General features: G+C 42.7%; 1 protein-coding gene across 2 annotated transcripts in view; it reads right to left on the reverse strand.

The window, feature by feature from the left end:
• Nucleotides 1-13,314: 13,314 nt before the first annotated feature.
• nlgn3a (neuroligin 3a) overlaps nt 13,315-23,542 on the reverse strand; it is a 172,332-nt gene continuing 162,104 nt past the window's right edge. For both annotated transcript variants that reach the window (XM_036569366.1, XM_036569367.1), the window contains one exon: nt 13,315-15,800. In XM_036569366.1, the coding sequence (XP_036425259.1) occupies nt 14,939-15,800 (862 nt within the window). In that variant the 3' untranslated portion in view covers nt 13,315-14,938. The remainder of the gene's footprint in view (nt 15,801-23,542) is intronic.

The raw sequence follows: 23,542 nt of genomic DNA on the forward strand, positions 1-23,542 counted from the left end.
CCAGCTCGAATGCACGCTACAATTAAAGTAAAAAGAGGGACTTACGAAATACTAAGTATTTCCAAAATACAAGTAAATATTTTAAAGATTATACTTTTAACTCAAATTTGCATGTTGGTAATATAATTCAATTAAAACGTATTAAATTAGAAAAGAATGCAAAAGAATGAAAAACATTTTCACTGGTGGTTTTGGACCCAACACTCACTGTGAGTTATATATATATATATATATATAATATGTGGACTCTGTAGTTCTACAATAACATGTTGAAGTCCATCTCTTTCTCTGGATAATTTATTAGCCTTTCTTTAGCCCACGGATCAATGGTCTGGACCCCCACAGGACCATCACTGAGCAGGTATTATTTGGGTGGTGGATCATTTTCAGCTCTGCAGTGACTCTAATATGGTAAGTAGACCTGATTAAGAGACCGGTGACTGTATATTTGTGTGTAGAGAGAAAGACGAATTCATTTAAAAAAAAGCAGTTTAAAGCAGTTTATTTGGAGAAAAAAAAACAACTGATATTGTATTGCCGTTTTAAGAAGAATAACATGCTATGTCCATACTTCCTCATACGCTATCTATCCATTGCCCATTGTCCACAGCAGGAAGCCTGAGGAGTTATTTGTTGGGACATTTAGCTCAAAGGAATGCCTTTCACGTCCATTCCACACTTCAGAAATGAATCACCAACTTATCTCTGATGTTTGCAAGTGCCACCCTGATCCTGTACTGTGCTGTTAGCAGAAAGGCAAATAGAAAAGCAATGAAAACACTGTTGTACGATTCAAACACTGCAAAAGCAGTTTTAAAGTTAGGAAATGTTGGAGATGCAAGAAAAAAACTAGAGAGGAGAAGAAAACTGGTACAAACGTAGAGAAAGTTTTGACCTGATTTTTTGCTAATGTTACACAACATGTGGACTGCCATCTGATGGTCAGATCTTGCTGATGCAGCGTCTTGGAAACAGTCTGCCCAATGCTTTTGGGTACAATGAAGATATTTAAGTTCTTTTGTCAGCATTTCTGGACACAATGCTGTGAGCCATGCAGAAATACAGATAAAGTGCCATTAATATCTGGTTATTTCATTTCTGGCCAACTGCCAGGAGGAAATTACCAAAAGGCTTTTTGTATTACTTTACTGACTCACTAGACACTGTGATTATTCATTATTCAGAAAACAGCACACACTCCGATTGGCTAGTGGAATTTTCAGTTCTGCAATCTTATTGGCTAGATGAAATTTCAAATATGCACTCTAACTGACTAGTTTTCCTTCGTGTGTTGGTTGTCCAGTCTGTCTGAATTGTCCTACTCCTAAAATGCTTTGCTCCTTGATTTTTCCCTTCTGCACTCTGGCTGGTTAGTTGAATGACCAATCTTGTAATCTGATTGGCCTAGCTAAATCTTCCCTCCTGTGCTCTGATTTGCCTGCTGAATTTTCCCTCCTGTCATCTGATTGGCTAGTTAACTTTTTTCCTTTTTGTGCTGTGAGGCTACGTTCACATCACCAGGCTGAAGTGGCACAAATCAGATTTTTTGCCCTAATGTGACTCAGATCTGATGTTTTCAGAGCTGTGTGGACACAAATCTGATCTTTTCAAATCCGACCTGAGCCACTTTCATATGTGGTCCTAGATCGGATACGTATCCGATTCGTTGCCAAGTGACCTTAATGTGACGCTCAGATTGGAATTCATGTGCTTTTGTTCCACTGCGCTGCGCCATCATTCAGCGTTACCATGGCAGCAGCGGCGAACAGAAGTTAAAGCCTGTAAACGGTGGAGAAGCAGCTCATCTCACCTTTTTCTCCTTCATCTCGCTCTAATAATGAAGCTGAGAGCTGATCAGAGTTAATTATCTTCTCAGCGAAGCTCGTTCTGCTCGCTAGTTTGTGCTGATGATGAACGTGATTCATTCACGTGACGTTACTGAGTAGGATGTGGGTCATTTCAGGACGCCGGTTCGTCACATTAATGACAGATTTGAATCTCTTGCTTAAACGAGTGTGAACCATCGTGTCAGAGAGATACGATTTGAGCAACAAGGCTTGTAATGTGAACGTAGCCTAAATGGCAAGTTGAATCTGCACTAGTCGAACTATAAATCCTGCAATCTCAGGTAGCTTTTTTTTTGTCCTGTGCTTTGATTAGCTAACAGAATCTTCCCTCCTGCAATCTGATTGGCTGGTAGAATTTTGAGTCCTGTGCTCTGATTGGCTAGTTGACCTTTCCTCCCTTTGCTCTGATCAGCTAGCTGAATTTCAATCCTGCACCCCACTTGGCTGAATGTTTCCTCCTGTGAGCTGATGGACTAGTTGAATTCTGCCCCCTCACTCACACTAGCCACTTATCCTGGTCACAGATGCTCAGGCTGGGCACACTTGCTGTGACAATTTAGCGTTGCCAATTCACATTGGAAATCTTTTCAGGCCATGGGAACATCCAGAGTGGAGAGAGTTTTGCTTGAGGCCGCAAAAAGTTTAGAAGCGTCCCTGGCTGGATGAACTGTATGAAGTGCACTTTATAGTCTTACTGGCTTTCTATGACAGGAAAGCCCACATTGTGTCTCTGTATTTAGTGGTGCTGTTATACTGATGTGTGGTTAATAATATTACTTTAATATTTGGTAGATGTAGACAAGCTAGGCTCAATAACTCCAATGAGTTTGCAGCTTATGGAAGGAAAACAGATGTCATGTAATGATCATTTAAAAACAGATAAGCCTACGCTTTCTGTTCACCAAGTAGAGACAAACTCCTTGGAAATTTCTTTAGCCCTCTTTGCCTAATTAATCCTGTTGCTAGTCTTGACTCGGTGCCCTTTTTCTATTTTCTCAATTAAGGCCAGACAGTCCCAGACTGTACAACCTTTCTTGGTGGTACAACATGCTCTCATGAGACACCCAACCTTTCCGAATAGCTTTGCGCACACAGCTGGATGCTGTTACCCGATGGCAGCTTCTATTTCTAACACTCACGGCGATGCGATTCCCATCCCATTTACACATGCCACTTAATGTGCAGCAATGCATGCTCTACACCAGCTCTACCAGTCGTTTCATCACCTTCCCCTCCATATCGGGTGCTTGCTTTTTACAGTTATTGTCTCCAGCAGCGTAACACCCAGTGTTGCTGAAGAACGCGTTTATTGTTCCTTTATGGCACAGTGGCTGCATCTGGGTCATTACTTACAGCAGTGTAAGGTTAATGCGCGTTCGTTAGCTCGTGCTGCTTTATGGCGCTTTCAACACACGTGCGGTTAGGCCCTCTTTAATGTGCGCGATGTGGCGTGTGCAATTAGCGTATCTCCCCTCTTCCTGTCTGATAGCCCATTCAAAGGGGAACGTGGCCTTGTGAATGCAAAGCTACAGCTAATTATCTTTAAGAGGAGTGGAAGTTGATGGGGGACTCTGGGGAATTGAGTGAGAACTGAGAACGAGAGAGAGAGAGAGAATGAGAGAGAGAGAGAGAGAGAGAGAGAGCCAGGTCTGCTGGCTTGTTAGATGTTTGTCTCACTCCGTAAGCTTCTTCGGGCCATCCATCACCTAGACGGAATCATTACTGTTCCAGTCAATGCAGCAGCTGGGCCTGCTGTCCCTTAAGGAGCGCTGCAGCACATGAGCAGCACAGCAAGTCGGAGCAGCTTCGCTATTATTTTGCCATGTAGAAAATGGCCAATTAATGCTCAAGTCCTAGATTTCTAATCGCCTCCACCTTTTGGCTGCCTAACGCGAGGATGGCCAAACGAGCTGCCTTCATAGCTTCATTATACCGCACGTATCCTCGAGGTACAACACCCTCAGGACTGCATGCATTGCGTGAGAGCTGCACATCGGCCTGATAAACATCATACAAATGGCCAATTTCCCAGGCCTTTTTTTACACTGGGCCTTTTTTGCTGCATCAAAACTGTAGCTTTAAGGTTTTAACACATTCCGTTAGCATAAAAAGGGATCAGCGCTGAAAGCAGGCGACATCTCAGTCATGCAAAACTGAAGAGCTACTGTATCTTCCCCAGCATTCATGAAGCTCACGATGCAAAGTCTGTAGATGAATAGATATTTCATTTCAAATGCATGCTTGTGGATACATTCTACTAGCAGATCCAAGGCTTGATAAAAGCCGTGTAATCTGTATTCCTTTATAAAGATATAGCACATGTACAGTGTGAGGCCTTTGAGATGTTGAAACAAAGAAAATGTATGGAATCCAAACCAGCTCTCTGTGCTGATTCATTCCTCCACTCAGAAGAACGTCTTAGTGGAAGCTAAAAAAAGGAACAGTAGCAGATAATGGAGATGGTACATTGAGATCCATAGAGCTTTTAATATATTGAATAGCATAGTTTAAAGCATCCCATGAATAATAAATACCTAACATATGTAATAACAATGAGGATTTAACAGCTGAGGAAGTCCTTGTCATATACTAGAAGAAATCACCATAATTTCTGACATCTGTAATATGTGGTGTGAGGAACAGTGCAGTTTGTAATTGGACAGCATGAGTTTTTTTAAGCAATAGAACCCGAGAGGGAGTTTTGTCGTGAAATAACATCACGGCTGTGATTTGGTCGCCGTAGATCATCACAGCAGTGATGTTATTGGCGATAACACACTCCTCGAGTGTTCTACTGCTTTTAACAGTTAAATAAATACAGTAATAAATTAATAAACTGGGCCGTGAACGCGGCGTTTAATATGTTTTAATGTTCGCAGTTCCTTCCGCCAAATTATAGTTCCTTAACGAGCAGCTTGTTGCTACGTCAGAGTAACGAGCTCCGCCCACTCGCTGCACAGCCAGCAGTTCGTTCTCCAGCTCCACACAGGCCAACTGACAGTTTGGGAATTTAGTGTCGTCTCATCTTCAGAGTCTGACCAAATCGGCTGTCGGTCAAATGTGATCTTAAAAGTGTCCATTTTCTGTTTGTGGCAAAGTAAGAAGTAAAAACGTTCAGATGGCTTGAGCGTCTCCTACAGCTGTCAAAGTCGTTGCTTAGCAACGGCATCTCAGTGGAGTGATACAGTGTTTGTGAAAAACCTGTGATGTTATGGCGAAATAAGAGCACAGTTAGAACACTTCTCAACCAATCAGCCTAATGCAGCGGTTGAGATGTAAACAAAGTCATTCAGAGTGGTTTGATCTGAAATGGCTTATTGCAGAGGAACTTAACAGTGCTGGTGATAGGAACCAGAGTTTTCAATGTCTACAACACAAATGTAGCCATTTTATTTACCATCCAAACCACCAGTGAACCTACAGGTCTTCTGAGTTTGTACACAATACTGTGCAAAAGTCAGAGACCACCCTTTGTTTATTTTATTCCCCGTCAAAATTGGCAATTATGTACAAGTTGTTAATCTTCAGAAGATGTTTCTGAGGAGATTAGATATAAAATAATACACCTGAATAAGGAAGATAAAAGGGAAAATAAGTGAAAAAAACAAAACATTTACATGCACTTAATAATCCGATTATACAGATTTCTGCAGTTATCCGATTATTTAGATGGTCATGTAAACACCATACTCTGATCTAGAAATCTGATTAAGAAATCTGATAAAGAGGCTGGATTTTAGCTCAGATTTCTCAGTGCATGTGAACTCTTACTCTGATTTCTTTCGGATTTCTCAGTCTATGCATTTGCGGAACAGACTGCTGTACCAAAATAAACAAGCAGCGTTGCCGAAGACGCAGCAAAACATTTTTGGAGTGATGCTGAAACCAACTACATTCTCAACGCAATTAAGAATTAAAATATTCTTCATCTTCTAGATGATGTATGTTCATATTTTCAGGTAAAGTGGTGCAACGTTTTAAAGAAAGCAATGGCATGAAGTTTGAGTTTTACATTATGTTTACATCATGTCTTCTTCTGTGTGTTTATTGGCTGGTTGTAAAGCAGAAATCTGATCACTGTCTGACTCATGTAGACCTGGAGTTTCCCCATTATCTGATTACTCAAGTATGCATTGATTGGATTACTGACAAAATCTGATTTCCTGCAGTTATCAGATTATTAAGTGCACTGTGCTTTCATCTCTGAGAGATGATGAGATCCTTGCTTGAGATCTGAAAACATCCACAGGTGTTTCTGTCCATCCTTCCACTGTGAGAAGACGACTCAGCGCTATGGGTCTGAAAGGATCTCTCATAAAACTATGTCTCCTACATTTTCAACATTTTCAAACCATTTCATGTAATAATAATCTGTGAGGGAGCTTTTAGGGGCATTAAATGCTGGATGTCTGGTTCCTATCACAGCCACTGTGAACAATTCTGAGTTTCTCTAGAAAGGAGCACTTCAAACACTCAATCACTTTGTTTACACCTCAGCTATCTCAGCTGTCACTGGGCGGAAGGCAGGATACACCCTGGACAGGTCGCCAGTCCATCGCAGGGCCTACCATAAAGCATGTCAGTCTTAATTTCTATATTGGACGCGTCATATAGGAATCACTGCTCTATTTACACACTGGACACCACTGGACAGTTGGCTACTTAGCTAAGTGTCAAATTCAATGTGCTGTATTACAGAGCCTAAACAATAAATATGATATCGATTACTAATAAACTGCATTGTATTAAACTGAAACGTGTAAAGATGAAATAATCCGTGATATGATAAATTGATCCAAATATAGCTGGTCAATCTGAATCCATTACTGTGTATGCTCATCAATACATGCTTATAGGTGACATTAACCTTCTCTACGGTTCACTGCACTGGAGTTTAACATCACACTTTGCATGCACTAGATCTCACCAGCTGGCTCCATATTATCATATTTCTTGTTAATATATCAGTGTCTGATGTGCAAGACATTATTCATTTGGCCTTTACAGACCAGCCGTTCTTTTAAAAGTTACCTATAAACGGGACGAACAAATGCTTTTTATGCTCCATTAAGCGATCAGCAGAAAAAAGACGGAGAATCAAAAAGCAATGTTCTGAATATACGGTCATAAACGCAACATTATGGCTGAAACAGCTTGAGTAAAACAGCATCATTTTAATCCAGCACATCTTTTTGCACTTTTAAAAGCGAGTCAGGAGCAAACTGTGGGGATTCTGAAGATGCTGTAGGGCTTAGTAAAGAATGGATCACCAATTCTTTTCTTTTTTTTATCCCAAAAATAAATCTATTGCCTAAAAATCCATGCAGACACTTCAGGCCAAAGCAAAAAGGGTAAAGAAAATAGAGAAAACAGAGAGAGAGAGAGGGCAGTTCGGGAAAGAAAAAAAGAGCAGAGATGTTCAGAAAAGAAACAGCTTTTCGGCAGAGATGGAAGAGTTCAGCAGAGAAAGAGAGAGAAATTGTTTTGATATTGGTTTGAGAGCAGGCCACCACAATTGCCTTTGACGACATCCAGTTTCATAGTTCTCCTTAGTTCTCCAGGGTACCCCAGCGAGCCTCAGCTCACAATGTGGGGATTAGATGCTTCATCAAATCCGCTGAAACCCTTCTCAATCAAACCTATAGGAAAGCTGCCTTTGCCTGAAGCTCGGAGGTCCTGCCCTCTCCAGAGTCCATATCAGGTTTTGCCTGACCACTGCTCTCTCATAATGTACTTTCAGAGCCAGTCTCACTTTGTTTCCTCCAAAAAGTGTTTTCTTATGAAACTGCAGGTTAGCTTTGTGTCAGTAAGTTCTGGAAAGTTCCCTTTAATATAGCAGGCCGCTGAAACGTTTGTTTATAAGCTGAGTTTGTCTTGAACAAATGTGGAGGTCAAGTGATGGCCACCTCACCAATAAATCAATATGATAAAAGCAATATCGGAAGAACCTTGAAATGGTGTCAAGGGAGCCGTTGTGGTGGAACAGTGGTTAAGGCACCCATGGATCTAAAGAAAAGACTGCCAGTCTGACTAGACTGGAGTCAAGTCTGGAGGAGGACGTCCACAAGACCTCTGCTAGCGCACCACCGTCTGCCTGCTGTGAACCTTGAAGGCTGTAAATGTAAGAAAAAAGGTTTGCAAATGAACCTATAATAACTAAATAGAAAACAAACCTCTGACTTTCAGATCTAACTTGAGTTTACTTAAATGTTTGCTTTTCATTGTTCACTTTCTTTTAAACTGTGTATGTGGGTCATTCTACAGAAACGCCTACTTTTCTATCCATCCTTAGGTGTCACTGGTGTTACCAGTCCTCACTGGTGTTACACATAAGAAAGGGAACACCAGAGACATTTTTAATGAACAGTGCATTTTACTAAACGGCTGCTACAGAGCATCAAACCACATGTTGTCAATCATGGAATATCCACTAAAATATGGAATTTAATCCATTTGTATTCTGTTTTTTCACAGTTACCTCAGAATAAAGTCGGTCACACCGGTGACTTCAGCTAAAAGCTTCATATGAAATCATGAGCTAAATGAGAAAATCTCTGATAACTGAAAGACACAGTGGACTCACCATGAGCTTTTCTTCATAGATCCTCAGAAAACAGGTAAAAGGAAGTCAAGTGATGTCATCGGTGTGCCTTTATTTCAAAATAAGAGATTTTTTGTTACGCAGTAACACCAGTGACACGACTCCTGGGGACAGCAACTTTCATTATATATTTTATAATATTTATTTGGCTTTTGTTTTCTTTGTCATTTAATTTATATATTGAATAGTCATGTATAGATTATTGTAGTTAAAATACGAAAAACATGCTTTTTACGTCAAAATATGGCCTCAGCCTTCACACATGACTGTGAGGACGAGCTCTTCTGTGGTGCTTGGAATTCTAGATAATTGATTTAAAAACCAATATTGCTAAATTGAGGCTCAAGAAGGTGCAATTGTTAAAATAACTTATTGTTTTATTTTTAAAATATAAATAAATTGTAACCCTAACGTTTTTCAAGTGTAATATATGTGTAAATGCTGAGGACGCAAAAATGGACGTTTCTATAGAATGACCCATGTGTTGTTACTGTAATAGGATGTAGTCATGCATATCACTACTACAGCATTACAGAGCGTTATACACATATAAAAGAATAACCCATAGTAGAAAGCAAGGCTTTCATAGCGCTCATGTCTGTAAGGAGAGGAATTAGAATTAGAAATGCACAGTGTAATAAATTCTAATTCAGGTTCTCTGTTTTGGTCCTGGAGTACTTGCACATTTTAGAGCATCCTCTGTTACCAATACACCTGATGCAACTAATAAACTAATGAACTGCCCTTTTCTTGAGGTCAACAGATTCAGCAGTGATGCTGACTTTTATAGCACCCGACATGGACGTAACTAGCTATGAGGACATGGAGGTCTGGACCTGGGTAGTTTCAGAAGGATTAGGAAGAGTTTTAAGAGATTCAGTGTTAATAAAAGCGACATAAATACAGAATGAGCAGTGACTGGTTCCAGCTGCTACACCACCCAGAGAACCAGAGTAACTTTGACTTCTTGAGATGTTCAGGTGTGCAGCTGGAGTTTTTAAACACTGTGTCCACTCACTGTCCACTCTATTAGACACTCCTACCTTATCAGTCCACCTTGTAGATGTAAAGTCAGAGACGATAGCTTATCTGCTGTTGCACAGTTTGTGTTGGTCATCCTCTATTCCTTCATCAGTGGTCACAGGATGCTGCCCACAGGACGCTGTTGGCTGGATATTTTTGGGTGGTGGACTATTCTCAGTCCAGCAGTGACACTGAGGTGTTTAAAAACTCCAGCAGCACTGCTGTGTCTGATCCACTCAGACCAGCGCAACACACACTAACACACCACCACCACGTCAGTGTTACTGCAGTGCTGAGAATGATCCACCACCCAAATAGTACCTGCTCTGTGAGGGTCCATGGGGGTCCTGACCACTGAAGAACAGGGTAAAAGGGGGCTAACAAAGTATCAGAGAAACAGATGGACTACAGTCTGTAACTGTAGAACTACAAAGTGCACCTATATAGTAAGTGGAGCTGATAAAATGGATAATGAGCGTAGAAACAAGGAGGTGGTCATAATGTTACGCCTGGTCGGTGTGTAACATCGCAGTGGTAAAAATGTATCTAGCTGAGAGTTTATGAGCAGAATTAACACTTTAAGATTGTAAAATGCAAACCTTAATATTTCATTTTGTGTCTGGGCTGCTCGTAAATTTGCTGGCTAAATCATCAAGCTTTAGTCAGCTCCAGTAACTGCTCAGGTTATGCTACAGGCTCCATATTCAGATATATATCGGCGATTAGAAGAGAAATTAAAGTTGTATTGTACTGTTGTGTTGTGTTACCTACTCAGAACATACTACAACCTTAGAAAGTTCACTGTTAACGAGCATAGTGAAGGTATAGCTTCATGTAACTAACGTTATTGAGAAATCAGCAGTTAAATTAGGCTGACTAAGTTAACTGTATGAGTAGTTGCCTTTCCCATTAGCTCGCTGGTACAGACAACCTTTTATAGCACATGTTTAATGTGTGCTTTTTCAGTAATCAGTGAAGACAGAGATGCAAAAGAGGAAAGCAAAGAGAGAGAGAGAGAGAGAGAGAGAGAGAGAGAGAGAGAGAGAATTAGTTAAATAAGTAATTAAATGGACTGCAGCTGGGCAGCTGGAGTAAATTCAGTTTATGGAACAGTAATAGCAGTTCATGGAAGAATGGAGGGATGGGGAAGGAACAAATGAAAGGAAAAGATGCATAACAGTTATGGATGGATAAAAAAAGGAACAATCATTTGGCAAAAAAGGAGAAACTTACGATTGGTGTAACACTCATATTCGGCAGTTTATTCACCTTGAGATGTAGGTCACATTTCTGCAAAATGAACCTCACTAAAAATTTTCATCCTAGTTATGGCCCTGGCACCCGAGTGGCCGCTCTGCTGGCTGGATGATATTCGACCCAGATATTTTTATTTAGCATAATCTATAAAGCTTATTTTGTGGCTCTTTGTGTGCAATGCTGTGTCTGTGTTGAGCTGCTAGTGAGCAATAAGGAATTAAAAGGGAAAGTGTGAGAACTCCCTGCTGGAAAAAACAAGCCCAACTGCAGATTGCTTGACACTGAAAAAGCACGTACTACTGTAGCAACAAAGAGCACTTAAACACAATAAATATTGATTTGCTTGCTCACCTCTAAAGGTGAAAATCCAGTTTGCTTCCATTTTTGTAAATCATGAACATTTCTATTGAAATACATTCCTTTGATTGTATTAAAGAAAATGCATAGCTAAAGTAAGGGACCTCTAAAACAGGCCGAAAGTACATTTTATGGTTAATGTTAAAAGGGTTAATGTCTGCATGAAGCTAGCCTTAAAATGATCTACTCCAGGTTAGAGATGCATGTCTAGTTTTAATGTAATCAGTGAAACTAAATAAAAAAAAGAAAATCACATCTTCTATACTTTCATGCCTTGGAAGTGAGAAAGTGAGCCAACAGTGTAATCCAGTTAGGGAGTATTTGAAGACGATAGCATTTTTTATATTGGCAGCCAGCATGCGTTGCCAGCCCTCGTGTCCAGTGAGGCTCAGCATCGTTCTTAGCAGGCGAGCTACACGACTGAGATTTGCCTGGAATGTGTGGACAGGAACTAAAAATATCCACACCACAAATGAGAAAAATGAAGACTTCACCAGAGAATTCAGGGGGGTAAAGCTGTTACCGCTAACAGACCTGCGGATACCAAGAACACTGATTCATTTTCATGTTAAACTGGCAGCTCCTGATCAGTCGGGGAAGAGACTGTTCCATTTCTAGTGATCTGAAATGATTAATTATGAGGGAGCAGTGGTCATGCAGAGTACGATATTGATTCTGGAGAGGAGTTTGACCTCTGAGCTCCGACCAACCGCTGCTTGCTTAAATACTTGATCGAGAAAGGGTATTCGAATTCAATGAAGCATCTAATCCCCGTATTGTGATGAGACGGAGGAGGAGCCCGGAGGTGAGCTACATTCTAATTGGCCACCTGCCATGTCTCAGCTGGTGAGGAGACATGACTGGTTGATGCTTCCTTTTGAGGCCTTTACATGAACGTCTCGGTTAGCAGAATTACAGACGACGGCTATTAAACCAATTACAAGAGTCTCTGTGAATCTAACTCTCAGATCGTTGCCCAGAGGTTTGCCTTTTGAGTGACTCTTGATGATGCCATTTACACTCGTGGTGCGTCTGGTTGACCTGAAGCGACATGATCTCCTCCTCGGGCGTGTGGTGGCCCACGTCGCTGGACGAAGCTGGGTTAGAGGCCCTGGGAGGGCTGGACTGAGGCTGCTGCTCCTGCCGGTGCTTGTCCTTGCGGTAGTACAGGGCGGCGAAAGCCAGCACATTGAGGAACAGCAGAGAGGCACCGACGGCATTAGTGACGCTCAGCTCGGTGGAGTAGTCGCGTGGGTTCTCCACCACCAGTGGGCCAGGCTCCTCACCGCCGTAAGAAGACATGACTGGTTGATGCTTCTTTTTGAGCCCTTTACATGAACGTCTCGGTTAGCAGAATTACAGACGGCGGCTATTAAACCAATGTCAACAGGCTCTGTGAATCAGATCGTTGCCTAGAGGTTTGCCTTGTGAGTGCTTGAATGTTCCTTCCTCTGGAGGTTCATTCAGGCCTAATTCAAGCCTTCTCCAACTTCAAAATCTGATGACTCATAACTTTCTTCCACAGACCAATCAGGACTAATGGGCAAATGCAGTATTTATTCATTAGGCCTAAATGGCATCATCAAGAGTCACTTCAGCTTAGCTGAGTCGAGTTTCAGCTCAAACGAGAGATAAAACTGGGCTACTACGACCTTCCAAATACACAGCGAGCAGCGCAGAGACACTAATGTGAGGAGACTTTTCTGTGGAGACTGCAGACAACCTTTAGCATAGATATCCTTGTCATTCTGCTGGGCTGGGGGAGTAGGGGGCTAAAGAGTATTCAAGAGCAATTGTGATGAAGAGCAGGAGGTGGTTGATTAAGGTCAATGAAGACAAGTGCCTTACTGGCTGAGAACACTTTGGCCAAAGCCGAGCTCGCTGCACTCGCTGGGTCGGACCGCTTTTACCCCACACATCCGCAATCGACTAGCAAGTAGATTAAAATGAGGAAAACCACTGACCCACATAAGAGCATGTCTCACATCCAAATTTCCACCTTTGAACCACCGCATTTTTTCAGTTGCTTCTTCTTTGTTGGCAAAGCTGCCAAGTTGTTTTCTTCTGTTAGCGCAATGTGAAAAGAACAGCATGCGACTGCATGAACAGATTGCGTTTGATGATTCGACCAGAACCCAACAGAATCGTATTAACAGGTTCAAAATTCCAAATCAATCAGAATAAATTGGAGGAAACTTGCATGAGAAATAATGTTTTTTTGCAAACATGTCTTCTCCAGTTTTATGGTTTAATTTTGGCACATGGCACAATCAGCATGTATACATCTGGTATACATAAATAAATATTAAATATATTTATACATAAATATACATATAGAGCTATTAAAAAGACACTTGGTGTGGCTTCAGATTATGGTGTTGAGAATTAGACTAGGACAAACACTATTCGCTCTGTCTTCTGGATATTGGTGCTTTCAATCTAATAGTAGTCATTTACACGTTTAGATCAATGGGAGTATAATCTTCATAAAAGCCCTATACATATATGTATGTATGCCAATATTTATATATATATATATATATATATATTTATATATATATTTAAAGAAACACAGGTCTACACCGAAATAAGGTTATTCAGTGTAAACAGGCCACCGTCTCCTGCTGGGAGAAACTCTTACAAAGTCAATGGAATCATGTCAGTTAGTTGAGTTGAATCTTTAGCTATTTTTTTTTTCTTTTACATGTAAAATAATAGATTTATTTTTGTAATTCTTAAGCAAAATTAGACATATATAATTTTTTTCCTTAAAAGAACAAAAAAAAAGTGCTATTTCGCAAAGACAGACGACCAGAGACGCAGCTGAAACACTACCTGTGGTGAACGAAATCAACAACATGGCAAAGAAGCCCTCCCTTTCCCACCCCCCCACACAAAGTGTTCAACAAAAACAGGGCAAATGTAGGCATGTGCACACGCAAGCATCTCTCTCAGATACACCCATACACTCGTTCTCAGGTATTCTAACCACAGGCACGCTGTTCTCACTCACACAGACGCGCACACGCTAACAAACAGGTGTTCCCAGTATTGTGTGTACATGTGCATTTCATCAAAATCAGATTCGGTAGTTGATAGTTGATAAATTTGTTGAAAAAAGATGCACTTTCCGCTTAACAAAACAATCACAGTAAAGTCTGTATCTCTAGTCTTGTCTCGTGGCAGAGTCTGTATCAGACAAATATTTAGCACTGGAAATTAGAAAAAAACATAAAACCATGTAAGAGGATATGCAACTCAAAACATGTTCGGATTGCTTCAATTCTCTATGCGTTTTCTATATTCGTCTCTCGTGTTTTCAAGAATCTAGTCGTTTATGGCAAATACGTTCCACGCAGTGAAAGATACAAAGTAGGAAAAAAAAAAACGAAGCTTTCAGTAAGGCATTGAAAAGAAAACAAAAAAAAAAAAGCAACACAAATATTATGCAAATGTCATCTCAGAGGCCATTGTTTTGAAATGTTTTCCCACAAGAGACTGAAATGGGAAATAAAAAGCACTTTTCTTTTTCATTTTTGTTAATTATTCAAGAAAAAAGTGTTGATATCTCCCCAGTCTTCTTAAAAAGGCGTTCCCCACCCCCATTTTTAAAATGATCATTAGAAAAAAATACTGCTTGAAATGCTCGTCCCACTGCTGGGGAAGATGGAGTAGTTTACGGTTTGGCAGGTCTGCAACCACTCGGCATCCGGAGAGCGCGGCCAGGACCCTCCCGTTCAAGTCTATTCAAACGGTTCGTGTTTTTAGACTTCTCCGTAATCCCCCTGGGTATATTCCTATAAAACCAAAGACTCGCTCCCACTCCCCGACGCTTAGACGGGCCTCCTTAAAGCTATACCCGGGTAGTGGAGTGCGAGTGGGGCAGGCCGGTGGAGTTGAAGCCAGCGGTAAAGGTGTTGTAAGGGTGCAGGTTGGGCATGCCCACCAGCGAGTTGGGGATCATGGTGATGGTGTTGGGCGTCATGAGCGGGATGTCGTCAGGCGAGCGCCGCAGCGTCAGGGCGTAGTCGGGTAGCGAGGCCAGTCGCAGAGTGTCCCCGCCTGGCCCAGCGTCACACTCGTGGTGCGTCTGGTTGACCTGAAGCGACATGATCTCCTCCTCAGGCGCGTGGCGGCCCACATCGTTGGACGAAGCTGGGTTAGAGGTCCTGGGAGGGCTGGACTGAGGCTGCTGCTCCTGCCGGCGCTTGTCCTTGCGGTAGTACAGGGCGGCGAAAGCCAGCACATTGAGGAACAGCAGAGAGGCACCGACAGCGATAGTGACGCTCAGCTCGGTGGAGTAGTCGCGCGGGTTCTCAACCACCAGTGGGCCAGGCTCTTCACCGCCGTTCCACTGCTCCTTGCCGCTCTCGCTGTTGTATGCCGGAGACATGGGTGGCCGCTTCGTATTGAAGGGCCACGCCTTCCCGTTGGGCCGCTTGGTAGACAGGGAGTTCTGCGTGGTCTCAGGTGGCGGCACTTTGGTGGTGGTGGATGTGTAGTGGAACATGTCATGCAGGTTGTACAGGTGGGGTACGAGGTGCTTCCAGAAGGCTACCTTAGTGGCGCGGTAGTGGTCGCGCACTCGCGGCTTCAGCCCAATGTGCAGGTACAGCTGGTCCTGCGGGTTGTACTTGGACCAGGCCACCTCCTCAAAGCGGTTGGCTTTCGTGTGGATGAATTTGGTGTCCTGAGGCACCGGCTTATTGGGATCTCTGTGGATAAAAAAACAAAGAAAGAGAAAAATCAATTTCAGTTTCTCAGTTACAGCGTAATGAGAATCAGCAACTAACAAAACCGCTAAGAATCTCTGGCACTACAAGACTTTTCATAGTTCATTTCAATTGAATTTAGAAAATGAGAACTGACAATCTTATGTGAAAGATTTTCACAGAAAATGCACAATCAAATCAGATAGAAAAGCACTGTTTAACTAAAACTACTGCAGTCTGATTAATCTGACCAATAAGAAAGATCAAATGAAAATTTTTAACTTTCTAAAACTGATATTGGTGGCAAAATTTTCATATCGGGCCGGCACTATTGCAGGTGTCAAAACAAATTCAAATGATAAAATACACTAAATAATGAAGATTTGTAGTTTGCGTTTAAGATACAATTATGCAGTAAGGGGAAACAAGTATTCAGGTACTTTTTGTTATTGAATATGATTTTGTTGCATATATCCACTTCAAATTTACACATATGAAACAAAATTATGAATAAACAAAATATATATTCATAAGTATATATATATATATATATATATATATATATACACACACACACACACATGTAGAGACAGAGAGAGAGAGAGAGTTGTAGATGTTAATACTGCAAAAAAAAAAGATGTTCTCGTACAAATTGCGCTTGCAGTCAGATTTCATGTAACAGGTAGCAACTAGGCAAAGATAAAGGAGCTTCCCTAAAGTTCTCAGGGACATCATTAAACAGCACTTGAATGGAAAAAGCTACAGAGCCATAACAAAGACCTTAAACATCTCTATCAGTGGTTTGATAATATGCAGGTACACTGTGCAATATTTCACAATGCGATCTCAGACAAACGATAACGGAGGTAAAAATGAAGCTAGCGGTCACTCGCGAAGAGTTACAGGATGACCTGAAAGCAGAAGAAACAACAGCTACACAGAGAACAATAAGCAATAAGCAACTGAACCACGATCATCTCTGTTCCGACTCCCCACTCACATGAGTGTTTAGTGAAAGAAGGGTTGTGAGTATGATCCCAGGAAAACCACACCCTCAGTGAAGTACAGAGGTGGGAGCACCATGATATGATGTGATGAACAGGGATGTATTAGAATAGAGTTTTACTTTCAATCAAGAAACTAAATCTGGGAAGAAGATGGACAACAACTCCAAAAATAACTTAAGACTGGTTTCTAAAAAAGAAGGGGAGGTGCTTGCATGGCCTACCCAATATCCTGACGTGAATCCCACTGAAAATGTAAAGAGGATTTTGAAATTGTGAGTCCATCATAGGGACCATCGTAACTTTGGGGAGCTGAAGATGGCTTGTCCAGAGGAATGAGCCAAAATTGAACCACAATGCTGCAAAAAACTAATTACTTCTTGCCACAGATGTCTCGAAGCTGTAATTACCAACAACGTCTTTGCAACAAAGTACTAATTTTATCAATTTGTGGTGACAAAACTTTTTTCCTTAACAATTTTGCTTTCTAAACATATTTCTTTTCATGCCAATGAATATATACCTTTTTTTGTTTACATTTAAAAGTACAAATTCAAACAAACAAAAAGGGTCTGAATATGTGTTTCCTCTTTTTATACATATTGAAGTTCAGTACAGTTATATGGTAATATATCGCTGTTGTCGGAAGAAAACTTTGTATCTCAAAAATGGTAACTTTACAGGGGAAGGAAAAAACATACTTTACTGTTAATGTAAGTCAATGGAACCAGACGTTTTTCCAAGTCTTTTTGAGTTGTTTCTTTTGGCCCATTCCTCATGAAATTTACAGACAATGTAAAGAGCAACAGGCATTTTCAAATTATGTCAAAAACTGAAAAACAGCAAAAATGGAGATTAAAACAGCAAATATACAAGCAATAAATCAGTGTGTACAGAGGTGAAATCTCCAGTGGATGGTTTGTTTTCCAGTTCTTGACATTGACAATCACCCTGTGCGAAGCCAGCTTGGTAACAGCAGAGCCTCAGTCAGTCCGGAAGCTCACCATCACTTGCCACAACCTCTGTTTGACAGCATTTTTTATTTGGCAGAGTTCTGCGCTGCCTTTCCCCCTGACAGGTGTTCACATGCACAGATGCACAACTCGCCTCGAGCCCCACAAGGCAGTAACCTGAATATCACCCTTCTGAGCATAACAACAAACCAACAAACCAAATTTGCACATATTAACATATCCATATCTCAGAGATCAGTGCAACTCCTAGCCCTTTACACAGCGGGTGCATGGACATATTTTAAAAGCAGTGTCATTTCCTGGCTTTTCTTTGTCTCTCTGGCACTGCCTGGCATGATATCTCCATGAACTGTCTCTTTTGTCTACTGGGTTGAAACAGGGCCCACATCTCCAACTGCTCTCCATGAAAAAAGAAGAACGGGACCGAAGCTTTTAGAGTAAATACATATGAATAAATCAGCATGCTTAGATGCGCTTCAGGAAGCAACTTGTTTTGGATAAAACAACACAGGCGCAGGCCCTCCACTAATTGCTTTGGGGAAGCGGCGCGGTGTGCATTAACAGTGAGTGCGGTGATAGAAAGTGGACCATATTAATCAAGACACTAAAACATTGGGTGGTGGTGGGGGGACGCCGGGCAGACGAGTCTGATGGACACAGTAACACCTTCTTGCCTTCAGGGGTCAGTGTTTCCCCATCCACACTTGAGTCATTCTGGAGTGCAAGGCAGCCCTCAATACCCATAACAAGGCTCTACTGATTTAGCAACTATATTAACATATGGCATTCCAGAACTATCGCTGTCTCCTTGTGGTCAGGGAGCCAGAGTGTCAGTGGAACGGACTTGCACAAGAGCAACTATGAGTGGACATGAAGTGCAGCAGAATGCGAGACTCCGTCTTCGCCTCCCTCATGATCACATTAGGAGTTCAATCAACGAAATCTATGAGTCTGCTAAGCATTCAATCAGCTTTAAGGAATAACTAATCTCTGTCGCTGTCCAAGGGAATGGAGTTCTCGCTCCTCAGTGTTGTGGGCACCTGTTTGCTCCCAGCAACACAAAAGAGAGAGGTGAGGGGAAAAGCCAAGCCAAAGAAAACAACACATTTTCCTTTCTAGTTCTTTTCTTGCTGTCAATTTTTTGCGTTTTCAGGTCAGCGCTTCTGGGAGTGGAGAGGCAAATAAAGCCGGCTGAACTGAAATCCCCCAGTGAGGCAGGATGTCAGTGGTGCAGCCCGTAAATAACCCGTTTTATTAGGCTAGTAATGATCCCCGATGAATATTGGCAGCCGGGCTATGATAACTTTGTAGCTGAATATCAGTAATTAAGTTTCAAAGGAGCAGGCGGCTGAGGTAAGGTCATATTGATCCTCCACCGCGCAACAACATGCCAAAGAGCGGGACATCAATGAGGCTGCGGCGCCGGCGACTTTATGAATTCTTGAGGCAGAGCCTGCGCGCCTGAGCCACAGTCACTGAACCCGGGGCAATCTCGGTTAATAGAAGAGTCTGGCGTCTCAATATACCCTTGCGCATTCTCGCCCATAACGATCAGTCCGGGAGATTGCATGACGGAACACGCTGGCGCACTGCGATGCACACAGAGACGTGAGATTGCCGATATGGGGTCAGCAGTGACGTCCTTGTCGTGACAGTTGCTTGGGGAGAGCAGCCTGGAGATCTGCAGTGAGATGTAGAGGCAGGGAGTGTTTAAGTGTAGAGTTCTTTTTTCCCAAGTGGGGTCTTTGCTGCGTGGATCTCATTTTAGAGTAGCATTGTGGATGAAAATGAATAATTCAGAGTCACTCCAGCAAATCAATGGGCTAATATGATTTGCGGCATTAGGAAACAGCGTGCACACCTTATCTAATTACGTGCGCACACATGCCAGGTAATTGCGGCAGCATCGATAACAGACCGCTCATATTTTTTGCTAGTGACTGAGCTAAAGCTGGAAGCGTGCTCACCCTCAGCCCTCAGACTGTAGCGGCATGGGGAGCGCGTGAGGGTGAGTGTACATGTGTATGTGTGTGAGTGGAGCGAGGCGCTGCATTAGCTGATAGCATCCTGTTAGACCTCCCACTTAAGCTGGATCGGAGTCAGCTGCGAGGGCCGTAGCGCAAGAGATTATTCCACTCACAAATGCCGCCCTTTTAATGACATCCTCGGATTTCCTCGGATGCTACACCATGACCGCGTCTGCTAAAATACGGCTTCGGAAGGTGACCACAGGGTGACCCCAGGGGACCTCGGTCAAACCTGAGCCACAGCGCACAGCGTTACGCAGGTCCCTGTGGACGGACAACTCATCCTGTGTGACAAGGCGAGCTGAGAGGCTTTGACAAGCTGGCCATGATACTTCAACTTGGGGGAGAAATGTGAGTGCAAAATGACTCATCTTACAGTCTGGAACGCTCAAAATGATGGACTGCAGGATTCTAATAAGCACAGGGCATGTTAGAAATTACAACTGTAGATGGCTAAGAAGTTCTTCCGGCTGCCTTGAGTGCCAGCACCAGTCGGCCAGATCAAATGAATGCGAGATGGTGCAAGAGTCAAATACAATTAAATGTGGCCCCATTGTGCATTCATCCTGCTTTACTTTAGAGCGCTCGAATGACCGTGGAGCCAAGCATCTCCAAATCTGAAAAGACACATTCAAAGACCCAGAGGCATCACGCAAGAATCTCTTCCACCGCGAGGTCTTTGAACGCTTTGGCAGGTTTAGCCGCTTAATTAAAACTATGGCACTGCACCAACCTGGTGGCACTGATGTTAACTCTAGCTGGTATAATGTTCTCTACATCCAAGCTGTTAATATTGTTCTGTACATAAGAACAGCCTTCAGGCATATTTGATAAATAAAGCTACTCCCTACATACTGTATCCTCAGTGATACTGTAAGGTCTAGGCACAGCTGCCTTTGCTTTTGAAAGAAGCAGCACAGAAGCAGGTACTCTCTGCTTTCACAAGGTCAGAACAAGACATAGGCCTCTGCAACAAGACACACACCGCGTGACTTTGAGAAGGAACTTGGAAACATCTGCGCAGCTGACGGAGCAAACGTTTAAACTCTACCGTCACAAAAGAAAGTCCTTGCCATTCCTCTGCTCACAGTATGCCTCTTGTTCGAAAGGAATGTCACCATGACTTCCAGATATCTGAGTGCTTTCATGTCAATGGAAATAGTGTGTCAGAGTGGGAGTGACAACACTACAGTATTCTGTTTGTAGGACCTGAGCTCTGATACGTACTCCTCGAGCAGTTTTAGCTGCTTACAGCCCTTTGAAAGCTTTCAAAGTAAGTGGAAAATTCCTGTGTCCAAGACATATTTCCCGGATCTATCCCTTTAGCTGCTGCTCGTAGCTGGTCTATTTACTGCAACAGAGAGCAAGCTGAAGGATGGGGGAGACTGCCAGAGGACAGCTGCTGGATCTTGTCCGCTCTTCATTATGGCCTTTATTGATTGATCAAATTAGGTGAGTGACGGCTCCCATGTATCTTCACGCCTGCCCAGCCCTCGACACTCCCCATGCAGGGCTGATCTCACCCCAACCTTATTGCATTCTGGTTACAGCATGGCCTCCCAATCAATGGCATACAAGTCCCTTAACAAGCCACGCCACTTTTCCACTTTCTCTAAAGGCAATTAGCATATTGGCGGCAGCTCTCCTATCAATTGCTGGTAACTCTATGGGTAGTGAGGACAGAGAGAAAGGCCTCTTACACAAACCATACATAACCCCTTTTAATTTGCAATGGGACTGGCAGTAGCCTCAGGTGAGACAAAGCCAGCGGATGAGGAATGTAATTAGCTCCAATCCTGGGAAAGAACGGGCTGGCCTTGTGTAATGGGGTCAACTGACGTTGGAGTGCCTTCTGCTCTTTGTTGGAGTGTAATAGCTTGGGAAAAACCACTCATTAATATGCAGCAGTGACTTGTCTAAGGCCTTTAGCCTTGGTTTTTACCAGCCTTCCTTCTTTTCTGACCCACACACCAGTAGTAAACCTTACGTCATGTGAAAGAGACCATTTTAACATTGTATAAGACCGATAAAGAGAGTGTTGCACCGTTAAATGAAGGTATCGGTAATCAAATCTCCAGCAAGGCAAAAGCGAGATAATCTGATTTTATGAGATTATTCCAATCAATAAATTACTGGAGTCAAATCGATGAAAGATTAAGGTCAAGCCGAAAATCAGTTTCAGTTAGATCTCATTTAAATTGTTGATCATTTTTGATTAAACCAAAGGGGGGTAACATTTGCGCACTAGCAGAGAAGTTCAGTCCCGTAAACGATAGCCAGATCTCCATGCATTTCAAAAAGTGTTATTTGGGCTCACCTCAGCGAGGCTCAAGATTCAAAGAAAGCACTAGATCCAAAAAAACATGAGTAGGGATCGAGAGAAAAGAGACAGACAAAAGGAGAAGAAAGCCGAGCACCCAGTGTTTCGCTTACCAACTACCCTGGCTCAGCACAGCATGGGTAGTGTTTGACTGCAGGCAAAAGAAAGGGAACGAACGATGGCATAAAAGAATATTGAAGAAACAGCCGGATGCCAAAAGAGTGGTAACACTACCAGCTCTATAGGAGCATAAGAGAGCGGAGGTTTTTATCTCAAGGCTAAATGTGGGGTTGGAAGAAGAGGAAAAAAAAGCAAGATGTAACTGTGAGAGAAAACGTGCACAAGCACCGCATGGATGAATTATAAGCAGAAGAAAAAGGACTACAGCCTATTTGCCTCCATTAGAGGAATCCATCATGTATATAAATTGAACATATTTCTTTCTCCTACCGAGGGTCCATAAAGATAAGAGTCTAGCATCTGGTGGGTCGATCTGTTACTGTGCCTGCCCTACTCGTCTGTCAAATGCGGTATCTTCTGCTGCAAATGGGAATTTTCATGCTCTTTTGCTACCGCGATGATTCAAGTAACATGGACGCTTGTAAGGAGCATGAAGCAGAAAGTAGAATTTAGCTTTGGGAAATGATACACGCTGTTGACATGCACTGGAACGGGCTCAAAATAATGTAGTACACGTATCCGATTTAGAGAGATGGCAGGAAGTGCGATCTGGGTCATCTCATTATGAAACAGCTGTGGAGTGCACGGCTCCGCCGATAGTGACGATCTTGAGGTATGGCCATCTGCGTGTGGGGTTAGAAGGGAAGGGGACAAACAAGGGCTGCCCCGGTGGGGTCACGTCACAAAGCTGGGTCTGGCCAGGGAGTGGGCAATGTCGAGCCAGAGGTCATCGTGAGTTGAGTTTGTTTATATACTAAGATGGGGATTTACCCTGCCCTCCCCTACGCCTCTACAGTGGTAGGGTCCTTCCCCACAGCTGTGCTAAATTACCCTTTGAACAGCTCTCGGGCTTCTCCATTATCCTGGCATCTAATCCTTGGTGCTCTCTGAGCTCGGCTGCCCGCCGCTAGACCACATATAATCCCCTCGTCCACAATAATGCCACTGCAATGGGACAACTCTGCGGCCCAGTGCTATCAAAAGCTGCCGGCCCCGAGTGTGTGCCACCAGTGCCGGGCATCGACTCAATGCCAGACAGCCATGCTGATTTAAAGACAGGCCATTAGATAAGTGAGATTTTGAAGGAATGTGCTGTTTACGTAACATGGGCAAGCTCTGTGCAGGGTGCATGGATGGACTGTACCAAATGGCTAATAGGATGTGAAGGTCAAAAGTTCAAGGGTGGATCATCCCTGGGATTATTTTTATTGGACAAGCAGTATTGTGCACGTTCAAAGCA

The sequence above is a fragment of the Colossoma macropomum genome, unplaced genomic scaffold (assembly GCF_904425465.1).
Source record: "Colossoma macropomum unplaced genomic scaffold, Colossoma_macropomum, whole genome shotgun sequence".
NCBI lineage: Eukaryota > Metazoa > Chordata > Actinopteri > Characiformes > Serrasalmidae > Colossoma > Colossoma macropomum.